General features: G+C 51.4%; 5 protein-coding genes across 5 annotated transcripts; 3 read left to right on the top strand and 2 right to left on the bottom strand.

The window, feature by feature from the left end:
• Positions 1-65: 65 nt before the first annotated feature.
• Positions 66-2,272, bottom strand: ALTATR162_LOCUS2331 (uncharacterized protein; the record flags this gene model as incomplete). The annotated part of the gene is made up of 2 exons (XM_043309935.1): positions 66-2,168; positions 2,219-2,272. The coding sequence occupies 2 exons, from the start codon at positions 2,270-2,272 to the stop codon at positions 66-68; spliced, it is 2,157 nt and encodes a 718-aa protein (XP_043165870.1).
• A 438-nt stretch (positions 2,273-2,710) lies between these two features.
• ALTATR162_LOCUS2330 (uncharacterized protein) lies at positions 2,711-3,703 on the top strand (the record flags this gene model as incomplete). The annotated part of the gene is made up of 3 exons (XM_043309934.1): positions 2,711-2,719; positions 2,772-3,090; positions 3,150-3,703. The coding sequence occupies 3 exons, from the start codon at positions 2,711-2,713 to the stop codon at positions 3,701-3,703; spliced, it is 882 nt and encodes a 293-aa protein (XP_043165869.1).
• Positions 3,704-4,397: 694 nt separating this feature from the next.
• On the top strand, positions 4,398-6,020 carry ALTATR162_LOCUS2329 (uncharacterized protein; the record flags this gene model as incomplete). Its single annotated transcript, XM_043309933.1, has 4 exons — positions 4,398-4,520; positions 4,573-4,891; positions 4,939-5,163; positions 5,212-6,020. The coding sequence occupies 4 exons, from the start codon at positions 4,398-4,400 to the stop codon at positions 6,018-6,020; spliced, it is 1,476 nt and encodes a 491-aa protein (XP_043165868.1).
• Positions 6,021-6,974: 954 nt separating this feature from the next.
• ALTATR162_LOCUS2328 (uncharacterized protein) lies at positions 6,975-10,194 on the top strand (the record flags this gene model as incomplete). The annotated part of the gene is made up of 5 exons (XM_043309932.1): positions 6,975-7,003; positions 7,054-7,432; positions 7,480-7,887; positions 7,935-8,090; positions 8,137-10,194. 5 exons carry the CDS (start codon positions 6,975-6,977, stop codon positions 10,192-10,194), a joined length of 3,030 nt encoding a protein of 1,009 aa, XP_043165867.1.
• Positions 10,195-11,771: 1,577 nt separating this feature from the next.
• On the bottom strand, positions 11,772-14,280 carry ALTATR162_LOCUS2327 (uncharacterized protein; the record flags this gene model as incomplete). The annotated part of the gene is made up of 2 exons (XM_043309931.1): positions 11,772-13,931; positions 13,981-14,280. The coding sequence occupies 2 exons, from the start codon at positions 14,278-14,280 to the stop codon at positions 11,772-11,774; spliced, it is 2,460 nt and encodes an 819-aa protein (XP_043165866.1).
• Positions 14,281-15,306: the final 1,026 nt, after the last annotated feature.

Here is a 15,306-nt window from a genome sequence, read left to right as displayed (position 1 = left end):
TCAAACAGTCGATCTCAATATTATGAAAACATATGAAGTTTTGCATAGTATCCCAGATACTGTGTCTAGTCCGCTCTCTGTATACCATCCGCCCAACTCGGCTCAATACCACTACAAACATCTACATAGGCATCCCACTTCCTCAACTCCCTCATCCTGTCCACCCCTCCCCATTCACTAGCATCCCAACCATTCTCCACGCCCTGCGTAGTCCAGAACATGGTCCACTGGTCACCTGGTAAGTTCCACATACCCTTGCTCCGCTCCTGATACCACTTATTCACGGGATTGCTGGTCCGACTCCTCCAGACTACGCCATCGGGAAAGCACGTTCGTGTCAAAGCAGCCCAAACAATATCTGACACGCCACCGGAGCCTTGGGATGATGTGAGGACGGCAAATTTATCCAGGTAAGGGACGTAGTAAGGCGAATCTGGAGAAGGGTGGGTAGGATGGCTGAGTCCATACAGGGATTTAGGAGTCTCCCATGTACAGATTGCGCCGCCTTCGTAGTCGCCTGCTATGATGATGCCAGCAACACGACCACGGATGCGGTCCAGGTAGTTCTTGGGATGAAGCTTTCGTCGAAAAGAGTCGTCGATGAGATTAACAAGTTTGGGGAAGTTGATACGTGGGTCATCTGCTAGCTCTATGCTCGGGTTCGTTGCAGATGGTGGCTGCCATGGCCCATGAATGCGCGGGTCTGGAATCATCGTAAGTGGTATGCCTTTCTTGAAGAAGGTGGCAGGGTTAGGTGTAGTGGATCCCAGGAAACGAGAAGTTGGTGATGTAGGTAACGATGAAGATGTCATCGGCTTGTCGGTCAACACGTTGTGTAGTAAAGGGTTCTTCGCAGGCGAAGTCCGCGCATCGTCAGGTATAGCCTTCCTTGCAGCTTCTAGCGGCGTCAGAACGAGGCCAGAGGAGGATGGAGGTAGCAGTTTCAGGCCGCGCTCGACCACTTCGAGATTCCTCAAGTGACGCATAGGAGCCGAGTTGCTAACTTGTTGTGGCTTTGTGCCCGGTAATGATGCAACTTCTTCCTCGACAAACTTTGAGAATGGGTTGCCGGTGCCAAGCGATACTGAATGGTTGATCTTGTCATCCGGAGTTGCTGACGATAGCTGCAGAAGCTCCTTCTTTATGTCGCGGTATTCAGCTTCTAGGTTGACGAATACGTGAGCGCCATCTGCTCGTTTCTCCGATGGTATGCCACCAAGCGGATCGAGGATGATGATGCGGTCCAGGATAGGCCTCTCTACAAGGTCTTCTGTTTTGTACAGTGCGCCACCAATTGAGCCATTACCGCCTGCCTGGCCAGCGAGACCGGCAAACTCGCGAACAAGGGCAAGAAGCACGTCGTCCGCCTGGACCCTGACCTTCTTCAGATTTGCATCGTACGCGAACGGGGTGATCACTGGGATGACGCCGTCGTCTATGGGTGGAAAGAGTAGGTAGCTATGCTGGACCTCTACACCTCCCCGCACCTGTACAGTACTGGGCATGCCATCGGCCTGTGGGGAGTAGCCCAAAGCGTCTTCGACCAACAGGCCTCCTGGCTCGTTGTATTCTTCCAGCGCTGCCACTAAGCGCAGTGCCTGCTCTCTGACCATGTTTCCATATTCGAGCGTGAGCTCTGTGTTGTATGCACCGGTGTCCTGGTCGCAGTCTAATACAACAGCGGTGCTGAGCCCCAGCTGTGCCATCTGACTCAACGTCAATGCGATATCCCCCAGGGTGCGGTCGTCGAGCGTCTGAGGCTGCCGAAGTTTGACGAGTGCCAGATGTATCGGCTCATGCTTCTCTTCCGCCTGATACTCCTGCTCTGGGAGCGGTTCGCGCGTAAAGACGGTAGGCTTGTACAAGTCGCCCAGATTCACGCCTGTTCGTAGGGAACCTGAATCATTGTGTATCTTTTCACTAACGAGCTCCTTGGCCTTTGCTGCGATCGCGGCTTTGCTCTTTTTGGGGGCATCGAATTGCTTCAGAAAGTTGCGCGCATCGCGTTTGCCGGGCGACTCCTTCAGCAGGCGCGTCAACTGCTGGCGTTCGGCGCGCTGGCGCTCTTTCGCTGAGCTCGACGATTTTCGAATATAGGTCGTGGACGTGGATAGATGCGCATATTGGATCTTTTCAAAGACCTTACTACTTTCATCGCGCTTGGGAAGCTGTCAACTGTCAGTACCGTCACGATTACGAATCAACGCGTAGCACGCACCTTCTTTGTAGCTTTCCCCAAGCCCCTCGCGGGGGCTTTGCTCCAGATGAACATGCTTCATGCTACCGTCCAGCCGCTGAACACATCATGGACCGAATTTTTGTGATCGGGAGCTCGGAGCAGAGGTATGACTCTGCAATTGTGTGGGGAAATGCGCCCGCATCCGCATTTTCGAGGGCCCAAACATCGATAACAGCGTGGGAACGTCATTTGCTGGTAACCGACATCGGCCCGGTTGTAGTCTTATCCCCGGGCCTACTGACGGATGACGATGATGAACACCATGACGAAGCGCTTATTCACGGTGCTCAAGGTATAAGCATTGAATTGTATAAGTTGTTGTACTTGGCATTGCTTCTTCGTTGAGAGTAGAGACACGTTCAGATACCAGAAGAAAACATGGCGCCACAACTCGCTTGGATTGGCCTCGGCAACATGGGCAGGGCAAGTATAGACCATTGTTACTCAACATGCCGCTGACTTTTATAGGGCATGTGCAAAGTATGAGGCATCCAGGATATTCATGCAAACCCATACTAAACAAACATCATAGAATTTGGTTGAGAAAGGCAACCTCGACAAGCCCCTGATCCTTTACAACCGCACCAAATCCCGCTCTGAAGATCTCGCCTCTAAACTCGGCAGCTCCAAGACAAAAGTTGTCGATACCATCAGCGATGCCGTGAAATCTTCCGATATCATCCTCATGTGTCTGGGCGACGATGCAGCCGTTAACTCTGCTGTTGATACAATGCTCGAAGCTGGTGTTAGTGGCAAAGTAATTGTAGATTGCTCTACCGTGCATCCTGATACTACAAATGCATTGGAGAAGAAAATCACAGAGAAGGGTGGTGAATTCGTGGGTATGCCTGGTAAGTTTTGTGTACCACTACGACTATACTCATACATGCCGAGTCTAACTCCGTTCCAGTATTCGGCGCGCCAGCTATGGCCGATAATGGCCAACTTGTCTGCGTGACAGCAGGTTCAAAGGCCTCGTGCGAGAAGGTAGTACCGTACACAACAGGCGTTATGGGCCGCACAAACATCGACTTCTCAGGACAGCCAGCAGGAAACGCCACACTTATGAAGGTCATCGGAAACACTTTCATCCTTAACATGGTCTCGCAGCTATCTGAGGGCCACGTCCTGGCAGAGAAATCTGGACTGGGAGTCGACAACCTCCACACTTTCATCTCAACCATGTTCCCTGGCCCCTACACAGCTTACTCGCAGCGCATGCTGGCGGGCGACTACTATCAGCGCGAGGAGCCTCTCTTCCACATTGACCTGGCTAGGAAGGATGCAAGACACGCCATGTCACTGGCGGAAAGCAGTGGCGCGAAGGATAGTATGAAGATGCTGGGGTTGGCGCAGGGCAGATTGGATGGTGTAAAGAGTGAGATCGGGGATAGAGGAGATATCCCCAGTGTGTATGGAGTCGTGAGGAAAGAGAGCGGACTGGAATTTAAGAACAAGGGATAGAGGAATAATTGTTCCGTTGCTGTTCTGGAAACACAAGATGATCTTCCCCTTGCGATCGCTGTGTTCGTGCTTAGCATGAGGTTTACACAAGCGGTATTTATCTGGCGCTAATGTGACTGCCGCCGCTACCAGCATGGTGATCGCGACCTATGTTCGACTCACTTTCCATAGTGATAACAAGTGCGTGCGCATTCTGCCCGCGGATTTTCAACGCGGCTCGAACATGATGCGACACAGGCTGATCACTGCCCAATCCAATCTCTCTCGATGCACGTCGTCGGTCTAACTCTGCCGAGGATGCATCATCTGTCAAAGCATTCTCCCAACGTCGCATCCCGCTAGTCTTTTCGGCGTTAAAATCCCCAGGTTCTACCCCAGCTTCTCCCTCCCCCACCCCTTGATGAGGTCAAGCTTCGGCTTGGCTGCAACGGCGGCTTCAATGAACCAACCTCTGAGATTGAGCCTTTTATGTCGAAACCTGGTTGCGTGCATAGTCTTGCCGCTGCCTGACGTGGGTGAGTAGTACTTGAGAGGCCTCGCGACCCTGCGACTTCTCCACGTCACAATTGCCCTAGGTTCACTGTTCATCTCACCTCAACGCACATGCTCTGGTCTTTGGTCCAGTTCACGACGCGATCAGTATTGCCAATTTACTAGTTGCTAACCGGCATTCCTATCGCATTACAAGCACAACATGGGTTTCCTTAGGAGACCTACATTGCGCAGTCGCGACGATCAGAGGACGCGCGCTGCTGAACTCACCTTGCGCGAGTCCATCTATCCACTCTGCCTCGTCACCATTCTTTTCTTCCTTTGGGTGAGCCATGACAACGCACTACAACAAGAGTAACTAAATAACCACTACACAGGGTTTCTCGTACGGCCTTATCGATACTTTGAACAAGCACTTTCAGGACGTCCTCGGCATAACGCGTGCTCGCTCTTCTGGCTTGCAGGCAGCATACTTCGGTGCATACCCGCTCGCTTCACTGGGACATGCCAACTGGCTACTGCGCCATTGGGGTTACAAAGCCACCTTCATCTGGGGGCTGTGCCTTTATGGTTTAGGCTCTCTGCTTGCTTGGCCATGTCTCGTTTACCGTTCGTTTGGGGGCTTCTGCGTGGCTATCTTCGTAATTGGTAACGGACTCGGCTCGCTTGAGACAGCAGCAAATCCTTATCTAGCCGGTAGGTACGACTCATTGAAGTGTTGACTCGAGTGCTGATGAGGGTAGTTTGTGGACCACCAAAGTATTCCGAGATCAGAATCAACATTGCGCAAGCTTTCAACGGCATTGGCACTGTGGTCGCGCCGGTCCTTGGGTCCTATGTCTTCTTCAACCACGTAGGAACCGATCAAACAGCCCTTGAGAATGTACAGTGGACGTACCTCGGCATCGCATGTTTCGTCTTTGCCCTTGCGATTCTGTACTACTTTACAGAAATTCCTGAGATTACTGGCAAGTTTCCCCTTTGACTAAACGTCATCAGGTGCTGACGTTTTGTAGATGCCGACATGGCTTTCCAAGCAGAGAGTACTCACGCTGGTACTGATGTAAAACCTTTCCGCAAACAATATCGTTTGTTCCATGCGACCTTTGCTCAATTCTGCTACACCGGGGCGCAGGTGGCGATAGCTGGAGCGTTCATCAACTACGTCGTCGAGACACGAGTTACAGCAGGCCACGAGACAGACAACTCAACAGCAGCCCGTTTTCTTGCTGGTGCACAGGGCTGTTTCACCATGGGTAGATTCGTGGGTAGTGCCCTCATGAAGTTTGTCAAACCACGATGGGTGTTTCTCGTCTTCATGACAATGTGCATCATCTTCATCATCCCGGCCATTACCGAACGAGGCAATACTGGCATGAGCATGCTGTACATTGTACTCTTTTTCGAGAGTATCATCTTCCCGACCATCGTTGCGCTTGGCATGCGTGGATTGGGCAAGTATTCCAAGCGTGGCTCAGGCTTCATTGTAGCTGGTGTTTCGGGCGGCGCTGTCGTGCCCCCACTGCTCTTCGGAGCGAGTGATACACTGGGAAAGGCAAGGCCTCTTGAGGGATACTCGCCAACTGCCATTGCGATGACTGTTCCATTGGCGTTTTTTGTCGCAGCGTGGAGTTACTCTTTCTGTGTCAACTTTGTGCCAGCTTACCGCAACGTGGCAGATAAGTTCTCGACGGCAGAGATTGGCATCAGCAATGCGCACGCAAATGACCCGGAGAGCCAGATGGAGCAGAAAGATGGTGGCGCACTTGGTAAGAACGAGTCGCCAGCACATACAGAGGCGGTGGATATCGACAGTAAGACCTAGGATGACTCTCTCATTGAGCCGGATGAGGAGGATCAGTCCAAAGTGGCTGTGAAGGGTACTGGCGAGGAGAAAGTGAGGGTCATCCTCACTAGGGTACATAGCTATCCATGAGTCTTGAAGTCATGACAGACCGAAAAGGTTGAAATGAAAGCAAGTATACTACTGTGTCTACTCCAATCCGATCGAGAAGAATACGAGCCTGATGCTGACAAGAGACGGCATCGGAAGTGAACTTAGCCGCGAATGCTTGGCATTAGGACAAAGTGAGGCGCATGCATGTTACCGCACTGTGAGGACCTGTATGTACCCCACCATTCGTTCGCAAGCCGGGCTGTATTCGTGGCGGGCTAACCTTGGTATTGATGACGACTGAGGTTTGCGTAACCAAGGCGGTGTCATGGTGGCAAATATCGTCGTGCAGAGGCAGTGAAGTTGGTCTACATACTACTCATGGTATCTCAGAGTGACGATCCCAAGTTGCGCACGTCTCACGGCGAGGCGTAGCAGTGTCGAATGTCTGCCGTAATAGCCGTCTTGCGTATGTGATGTAATTTTGGATGGTCCTTTGAGATGGTGGCCAAGGGTCCTGATCTGCAACTGCAGGGTCTCATCACCCACCCACTCACTACAGAATCCACGTAGCAAGTAGTAAGTAGCAAATGGGTGCATATGGGATTCTTCGTAGAGACTCGTATTCCGCGTATAGCTGGCACTCTAGTTCGTGAAGTCGGGGAGGGCACGGACTTCTCCACCGTCCCGTTAGTGAGGGTCGTTAGCACAGCCCACTGGAGAGCTGCAGGTGCCGAGCAGCCGTGCCTGAAGTGACGCGGGCCTCAGTACACAAGCACAATCTCACGTCGCTCTACTCACCACCAGGTCATGTCGATTGTCTTTGGCTGCGACTACTGCTTTCTCTCGCAGCCTTAAATCGCAATCACGAAGAATGCGGCGGTCATGGACAGAAAGGCGCTCTTCTTCCCGTGGTAAGCACAAACCTAGGCTACCAGCAGTTACAGTAGCTGACAGACAATAGCGGCCTCGTCTTAGCATCCGGTTACTTGAGCACTGCAACCCCCATCGACTACTCTTTCGCCTTGGACAAGCCGCTGCACACTGTCGCCATCGTGTTACTGCTGACTGGTCTCGCCGTTGTCGCAATTGAAGCCTGGTCATCGCGCAGTGCCCAGCCGCAGCCGCCGACAAGATATATCGCCATAGCGCTGAACCAGGTCCAGAGCAGACATGCTGTCGAGGAGATATGGACCGAGGCGGGCCAGCCAGGGAGACGGAGAGGATGGAGCGTAAGGGCTGTCGGCGCGCTGCTGGCCGTCCTGCTCTTCGCAATCTGCGGGCGCATAGCCATCTTCTACCGCGTCACCAAGGACGTCGAGTGCAGCGGTCCTTCTGCATTGGTGCGCAAACCTCAGTTCATTGTATGTGCCTATACTGATCAATACAGGCGTTCCTTCCTCTTGTCATCGCCCTCTACCACAGCATCCGTCACCCCAGCCAGCGACAATACCCCGCCTGGAGTGCTGACACGCGCCCACGCACACACCTCGACAGCGTCTACAGCTTCGTCTTCGACGGCTCCACCCGCTACATCATTCCTTCTTTTCTACTCTCCGTCAGTAGCTTCCTTGTCATCATCAAGTCCAGCGCATTGCGCTCGACGTACATTTGTCCCATCGCAAACTCGACAGCGACCACAATTCCTTCCCTTCAATTCTTTGCCTTCTTGCTCGACTGCATCATTGTACAGATATCATACCGTCTGATCGACGATGGCATCTCCGCGGCGGACGACTGGACCATCCACCTGCAGGATGGTACCTCGAACCACCTGCTAGTTGGCTTAACACTTACTGTACGTTGGTTACCATCCTGCATTACTGCACATCTAACTCCGAGTAGGCATCGTCTTTAGTCCTTCTTGTCGCAGGCATTGTCATCTATCCCGCCATGCCCGAGCATCGCGAGTGGATGCTCTCATTTTCGTCTGAATATCTTCTTGGTCTTTTGCGTTTATCGTTGATGATACCCTTTATGACGTTATGTTTCCTCAAATCGGTATGTCACCACTGCCTGTCGTATTACCATGTCACTGACCACGTAGGCTCGGTTGTACGGCGTCATGAGCGCATTGCTCCTAGGTGCATTTTCTTCTGCATATATTGGCGTTCTTCGAGCCCTGGGCACCGGCGTTTCCCACTCATTTCCACCAAAATCCACTGTCGGGCTTGTTCTGTGTTTGACTTTGCTCACCATTGCCCTCATCCTCCATCTCGTCACAGATACCAACATCGAAACCCGCATACGATCCAAAGTGCCGATCCGTCTGGGCAGGAACCAGTCGGCTGGCTTTATCGTACTACTGATTGCCTTCTCCATCGGTGTCGTTATATATCGTCGGCACGGCCCTGTTCTGGAACATCCCATCACTAGTTTGATCGACGTCGCGACAATCCAACACGATCGATGGGCATCACAGGCCTACCGGAGTAGATCTCTCGCCGAGGCCGTCATGCACTATCGACAACGCTACAATCGCGATCCGCCGCCAAATTTTGACAAGTGGTACCACTTCGCCATCAGCCGAAACTCCATCATAATCGACGACTACGACAACATTGAAAAAGACTTGGCACCCTTCTCGTCCTTCAATGCTGATGATCTTCGGTTGCGGACTGCCACTGTCTTGGCTACGCACGAGGGAGTGGGCGGAATTCGCATAAGAGACGGGAAGGTGGACGTGTTCAACAACGTACCTGATACGCATCGCTGGATGATGGATGGCGCGGCGGCCATGATACAGCGATTTGCCCAATCGCTTCCCGATATGGATCTCGCACTGAACCTGCATGACGAGAGCCGTGTCGCCGTACCGTACGAGCGATTACAAGATGCACTAGATAATCCGCAACCGTACCCTACGCCGGAGCCGTCTCGCCCAGGGAAGGATTTCAGCGCTGATCGTGCAAAGAAGTGGCCAGACGTTGACCGCGTACGGTCAGATCCACATTTCTTCAGCGATGCTCGCACTATAGGCTCGTATGAGACATATGGATCCGTCGCATGCCCGCCCGAATCGCGCGCACGAAGAGAACGCCATTGGCATACGAAATCGTTTTGCCACACTTGTACTCAAGTACATTCAATGGGTGCTTTCGTAGCTAATTGGAGTTTGTCATCTGAGCCCTGTCACCAGCCAGATATCGCCAATCTGCACGGCATGCATCTCAGCCCCGCTAGCCTCATGGGTACTCATGACATGGTCCCAATCTTCAGTCAGAGTCGCGCTCCTGGTTTTGTCGATATCAGATACCCATCGCCGTGGAATTACTTGGAAAAGAGCAAGTATGGGTTCGACGAAAAGTTTCCTGATCCCCGCTTTCAGGATAAAGTGGATGTTCTCTTCTGGCGCGGCACAACCACTGAAGGTGTGACCACTCATGGCACCTGGAAAGGCATGCTTCGCCAGCGACTCGTGCATCTCATGAACAACGAGACCTCTCGCCAACCCATCCTTCTCCCGAAACCCGACCACAGCGGTCACTTGGAGTACATGCTGAAGCGCACGACCGATATCAAGAGACTTCTCGAGACCAAAACCGATGTCCGCCTTGTCGGTCCGATCGCGCGCTGCGCAGGCCAAGACTGCATCGACCAGACGCGTGAGTTTGGCTTCGGCGACCCTATTGACTTCAGACAACACTGGCGTTATCGTTACCTATTCGACGCTGACGGCGCTGGCTTCTCTGGTCGTTTTATCCCCTTTCTACAGTCCAATTCTGTCGTCTTCAAAGCTGCCGTCTTTCGCGAATGGTACGAAGGCCGCCTCACCGCCTGGAAACACTTCGTCCCCGTGGACCTCCGCTTGCACGATCTTTTCTCGTCACTAGCCTACTTCGGTGGATATGGTGTCGAGGCAAGGAACAAGCGCATGATGGAGGGTCAGATCAAAGCAGCAGAGAAGATCGCACGAGATGGTAAAGTGTGGACGGAGAAGGTGTTGAGGAAAGAGGACATGGAGGTCTACATGTTCAGGTTATTGCTTGAGTGGGGAAGGCTAACAGATGATGCGAGGACGGAAGTTGGCTTCCGCATGGAGAAAGGGAAAGCGAGTGCTAGTGAGAGGGCGAGTAGTGTTGAGCGAGAGGTGGAGGAGTTATGATGTCGTATTTAGGCAAGGCGTTCAGACTACGGCGTTTTAGGTGGGATAGCATTGCATGGCGTATACTCCAGTCGGAGAACAATCATCGAGATTTCTGTCACTCGCGAGCCGCTCGTTCCTACGTTCTGATATGCTGGTAATCATCTTCGTCATCTCCTTGCTGGCCAAGTCTAGCCGTGCAGCCGGATGCATAAATCGCTATGCAGCGGTCTATATAAACTCTCTTTTCTGACTTCCCATACTTCTTCCTAACAACCACTTCTCTCTCCATTCTCCAAAGAAAAAAGCAACAGGGTAGACCATAGGCTGGAGTTTTCCCTCATAGACAGCTTCCTTTCATTTCTGTGAGTATCGGAGAGTCAGAAGTTCGCGCCTGAAGACGAAAAACTTCCATCGCCTTTGATGTGTTGTTGGAAACCCAACTCCCCAACGTAGAAAAAAGAATTGATCATCTGTTATGTTTGCGAGCTGCGGTCTCTCTTACTTCAAATGATCTGGAGCGAAAAAGAATAAAAGTGACGGTTACAATGCCATGTTTGAGCGAGAGGATATGAAAACACTCTTCAGTATTCCTTCTCTTGTTATTTGTACACGTCCTATCTAAGATACCAAGATCGAAATGGAAACATATAGTATGAATGGCCCGAGTCGGAAGCTCTTCTTAAAAAAGAAAAGAAAAGAACGGCCAATGGATTACATGTGCGCTGCTCTTCGCTCGTTGTTTCCTAAATTGCTTCAATGCATACGATGTTACTTCGGCATTGTCTTCTCTCCCCTGGTTGGAGAAAAGTAAACCTATATCAATAGTCACAGCCAGACATCGTATGGAGGTATTGGTCTCCTGAACGTGATACATTTACTAACTGGGTACTCTCAAATTCAGGCTGAAAAAAAAGTCTCTCTGGTAAATGTCCAAAGCGTCCATCAGAACGAGGCTCAATCCTCGCATCACGATCTGCTTCATCGTACTGGTCAGCAGTCTCCAGCTCCAGCTCGAAGCACCGACGCACTTCATTTGCGTTGTTAACTTCAGCAAACGGTTATTCACCCCCCTATCACACCCGCTCCAGGAGAAAGTTCGAGGGCGCTACTAGTCAAGAGCCACGACGTCACGTAAAGCGCAGTGCAAGTCTGCCAGAGCACCGGCAGGGTTGGGCCTGACTTTCTTCTCTGAGCACGGGCAGATGTTCTGCGTTATGAAGACACGTATATTATCCAGCGTGTAATGTCACAGTCCAGTTAGAGTGCTTCGACCCGATTCATAATGCGACACGAATTCAAAGGGCGCACGAGGAAGTAAAAAAACATGGCGAGCAGAGCACTTACATCAAGGTGAACGATTGTTCATGAATGCTGCGGGGATTTTAGGGCTAGATTCCATTATTGACACGTTTGGTAAATCGTTCGGCACAGGTTGTGGACTCAATCATAGCTGTGGTTTTGAGCCGAGCTTGGTTCATCATGCTAGCATGTTCTTGCAGAGATGCCCTCTCGGGTGTTGAGGATGATGTTGATAGATGATTGTAAACATTACCAGTAGTGATAACATCTCATAGGTGAAGGTTGTTGTCAGTGCCCTAGTACCTCATACTTCTCACACCTCTCTTCTGACTAGGACTGTCCATCCAGCTCTCCTTGAATTTATCCTCTCCGTCATCATCTTGATCGACGTCTCCTAGATCGATGCCAGTAACACCATCCGGATCCTCATCATCATACTCCTCCTGTCCACCAGTAGCACCATCCGGACTCCAGACGGGACTCGTAGCGATCCTCGGTCTTGACTTGAACACTCTATCATAGTCTATCTCATCACTAAACAACTGCTCCGTTGGCGTACGCTCGATGCTCTCCGACCTGGCTTGCTCCAAGTTTTCGGAAGATTTGCGAGTGCGTGGTGTGTCGAATTGGTTGACAGGGAATAGGGATGAGCGGCTGGAGCTAGATTTACGTTTTTCTTTCGTTATCGTGTCAGAGACGGAGGGGCGAGGTTTCGATTGCATGGCCTCCATAGTGAGGCGGGTGCGCTCAGCCAGGGTTTTATGTCGGTCGCCATCCTCATCTCCGGTGATGGAAGGGATCGCAGGGGGGCCCATAGACGGAAGTGGTAGTTCTGGCGATTCTGGAACAGGCTCGAAAGAGTTTGTTCGTGACATGGTCATGCGTGTACGCTCAATGAGTGAGAGAGACATGCGTGGTTGGGGTTTCTTGACTGGGGACGGGGTCGCATTACCGATAGAGTTGATAATCTGGTCAGCAAGTGCCTCCTCGGCATCGACTTCTAGTGGTTCGAAGGTTGGGATTGGCGGTTCAGAGATATGTTCTGGTGAGGCTTCAGGCAGGTCATCTGACAATAGGTCTTCTCTTTGCTCTGAGTGGTTAGCAATGGTTGTGGTATCTTCTAAGGGCGAATTTTCGACGGCCGGCTGCAAAGCTGGTGATGTAGTTTCTGGTACTGGTGTGCTTTCGTAATGGGATTCGGTCGGCAAATCGTCGCGATGGGTCGTTGTGGTACTCAACGCGGATGTGTGGCCGATCAGCGTGGCCTCTGAGTCTACGGACGGTGCTGTAGCCGACGTAATGTGTCGTGATGGCCGAGGCAGGATTGGGATCTGATCCAAAGAGTTTGGTCTTGAAGGCGACTGCAATTTGACTGGCTTAGCTGGGACCATTGGCGCTTTTCGTATCGCCTCAGTCTGAGTGGACTTCCTAGTGAGCATGGGCGGGCGGGCCGTCTTTACCGACGAGGTACTTCTATGATGTAAAATTGTAGGTCTGGTACTAGCCCGGACTGTGGCAGCGCGAGCCAGCTCACGGTCCATATCAGATAGAATATCTTGGAATTCCGCTCGCATAGCCGGTCGACTTATTTTCGCAGACTCCACTATATGCTTCGCTGATGGCAGCTGATACTGGGAGTGGTCATCGAACCGGAAGTCCTTTACTGACGCCGCTGTCTGTACGCTTCCCAATGTCTCCTTCCCGGATTCATCTCTCTGTAACTCTTCGTGGAATGCCTTCCACTTTTGTAACCTCTCTTGTTGCTCTTGGACCCTCGCCTGCAGGCTCTCAAGTAGTCCAGACTCGGGCGCGACCTCTTCCAGTTTTCTACCCTTTTCCACCATGTGCCAGACTTTATCGAAACGGCTATTTAGGAACGCATCTTCCGCCTGAACATTGTCGCCGCGCAGCATAACATCCAACCACTTCTGGTTGCCGATCCAGTTGTCCTTGAGTTGCTTCTTGACAGCGTTGGCTTCTTTCTGTGGTACCGCCGGTTTTTGCGCCCGAGGAGTGTCTTTGCACTTGCGTATGCGGCGATTAATGTCTTCGGCCTTCCTGTCCAAAAGGCCATGGAACTCCATGTACTTCCTTCTCTTCTCTTCTTTCTGTTTCAACACGTTGACCAGGGCTGCCTTATGTGCGATTGCCAGGGGAAGTAATGACCGTTGTTGTTCGCCTGAGAGCATTGGTGCCGTCGCCAGTCTTCTTGCGACCGCATCATCTCTATCACCTCTGCCTTGCGCTGCAAGAACCTTCTTGAGCACTGCGTTGGAGAATATGGCCAATATCTCGTAGAATTTCTCGCCCTTGCACTCGTCTAACATGGTCTTTCTGAGAATAGACTCTCTTCCCAGGACACCATTCTTCTTCAACTCGTTCAGACATCGGAATAGCGCAGCGCGGAGGTTCAACGATTGGAGTGGTTCGAGCGGTGGGAAGAAGGGCTGGAGTTTCTGTCGCCGGGTTAGTAACATGTTAACAGTCGTTTTTGTCCCAACATACTTGCGCTGTTTGATTAGAGTCCCATATTTCGAACAGGCGAAATAGTGCCCACTCAGTCCCGCCAATCCTTTGTCGTTGGTCTGCATTCTTTGCTGAGAAAGTTTGTACTGTGATTCCAGGCCAATCGGTTCGTAAATCCAAATCCAGTAGCCCCAGATTCGTCACGAAGATTCGTATGTCCGGCAGAGCTATGGGGTTCACTACTTGGGGTTTTGGAATTGTCTTGACCGACGTGGTACGCGAATGGCCATTTGTCGTTCCCGTGGTGGCCGTAGAGGCGGTTGAAGGCGGGCGAGACATCGTTGCGACCGCAGTGCATACATTCGTGTAGTCGTTCTTGCAGAGGTTCCTGAGGCTTGAGTTGCAGGCGTGGTGTTGCGGTGTGACGGACCCTTGCGTTGTTGGCCAAGGCGGGCGCTACCGTGTCCGTGCGCGTTTTGGCTATTGTCGAGTTTTAGCCATCTAATAACACAACGTAGGTGCATGCTTCGCAGTCTAGCATGCTTCGCGGTCTACCTGTGCCAAGACCCTTCTAAAACTACCCCTATTATGGCCTACTACAACCTACTTTAGCTTGTTGTAGTATAGAAGACCTTAGGATAGTATTAAGAGGCTACTTCTACTACATAGTCACATGTTCGCGCGTTACCGTGCATGGTCACCTTTTGCCTCCGGTCGAGTTTTGACGCACCCCACCACAACCACGACCTAACAAAACGCGTTATATGTCCACGTCTATAGACCTGATTTAAAAAGCAATTAAACGTATTAAATCGCGTGAAGAAGGCGCATCTTTTGGCTATCGCGAAGTTGCAAAAAGGTTAAAGATTAATAATCGTTGTCAGAACGCAGTCTTGCACCACTTCGCTATGCAACCAAAAGGTACGTATAATTAGTAAACTACTGATCATGGTGCAGGATAGTATATATCGTCAGCCAGGCCTGACAACCCCTAGGTGTCTCCTAGCTCAGATCGTAACACAGACACGGTATCTTAGCGCAACCAGGTGAGCTAGTGCGTTATATTATGAAAAGCTTCGAGCTACATTAATCGTAACCAAGGGCTAATCTATATATTATACTGTTCCGGATGCCAGAACTTCAAGCATTGGTCGTCGCCAACAATGGATATATTTGGACGGAATGATGGTATCATAATACGTAGAGACGAAATATAACCGCTGTTTGAAGGCTGATACTGAGCATGATAGCTCACGTCGCCGCGCTCATACACCTTGCGATCAGAACCTCATGCAACCCACCTTAACTCATTCGTACCAACCATCTTAGCATTCAGCCTGCGATAATAGAACGCAAGCCCAGCGA

This window comes from Alternaria atra, assembly GCF_907166805.1.
Source record: "Alternaria atra isolate CS162 genome assembly, contig: 21, whole genome shotgun sequence".
NCBI classification, from domain to species: Eukaryota; Fungi; Ascomycota; class Dothideomycetes; order Pleosporales; family Pleosporaceae; genus Alternaria; species Alternaria atra.
The sequence above is the reverse complement of the archived record's forward strand: the minus strand, read 5'-3'. Positions and strand labels throughout refer to the sequence as shown.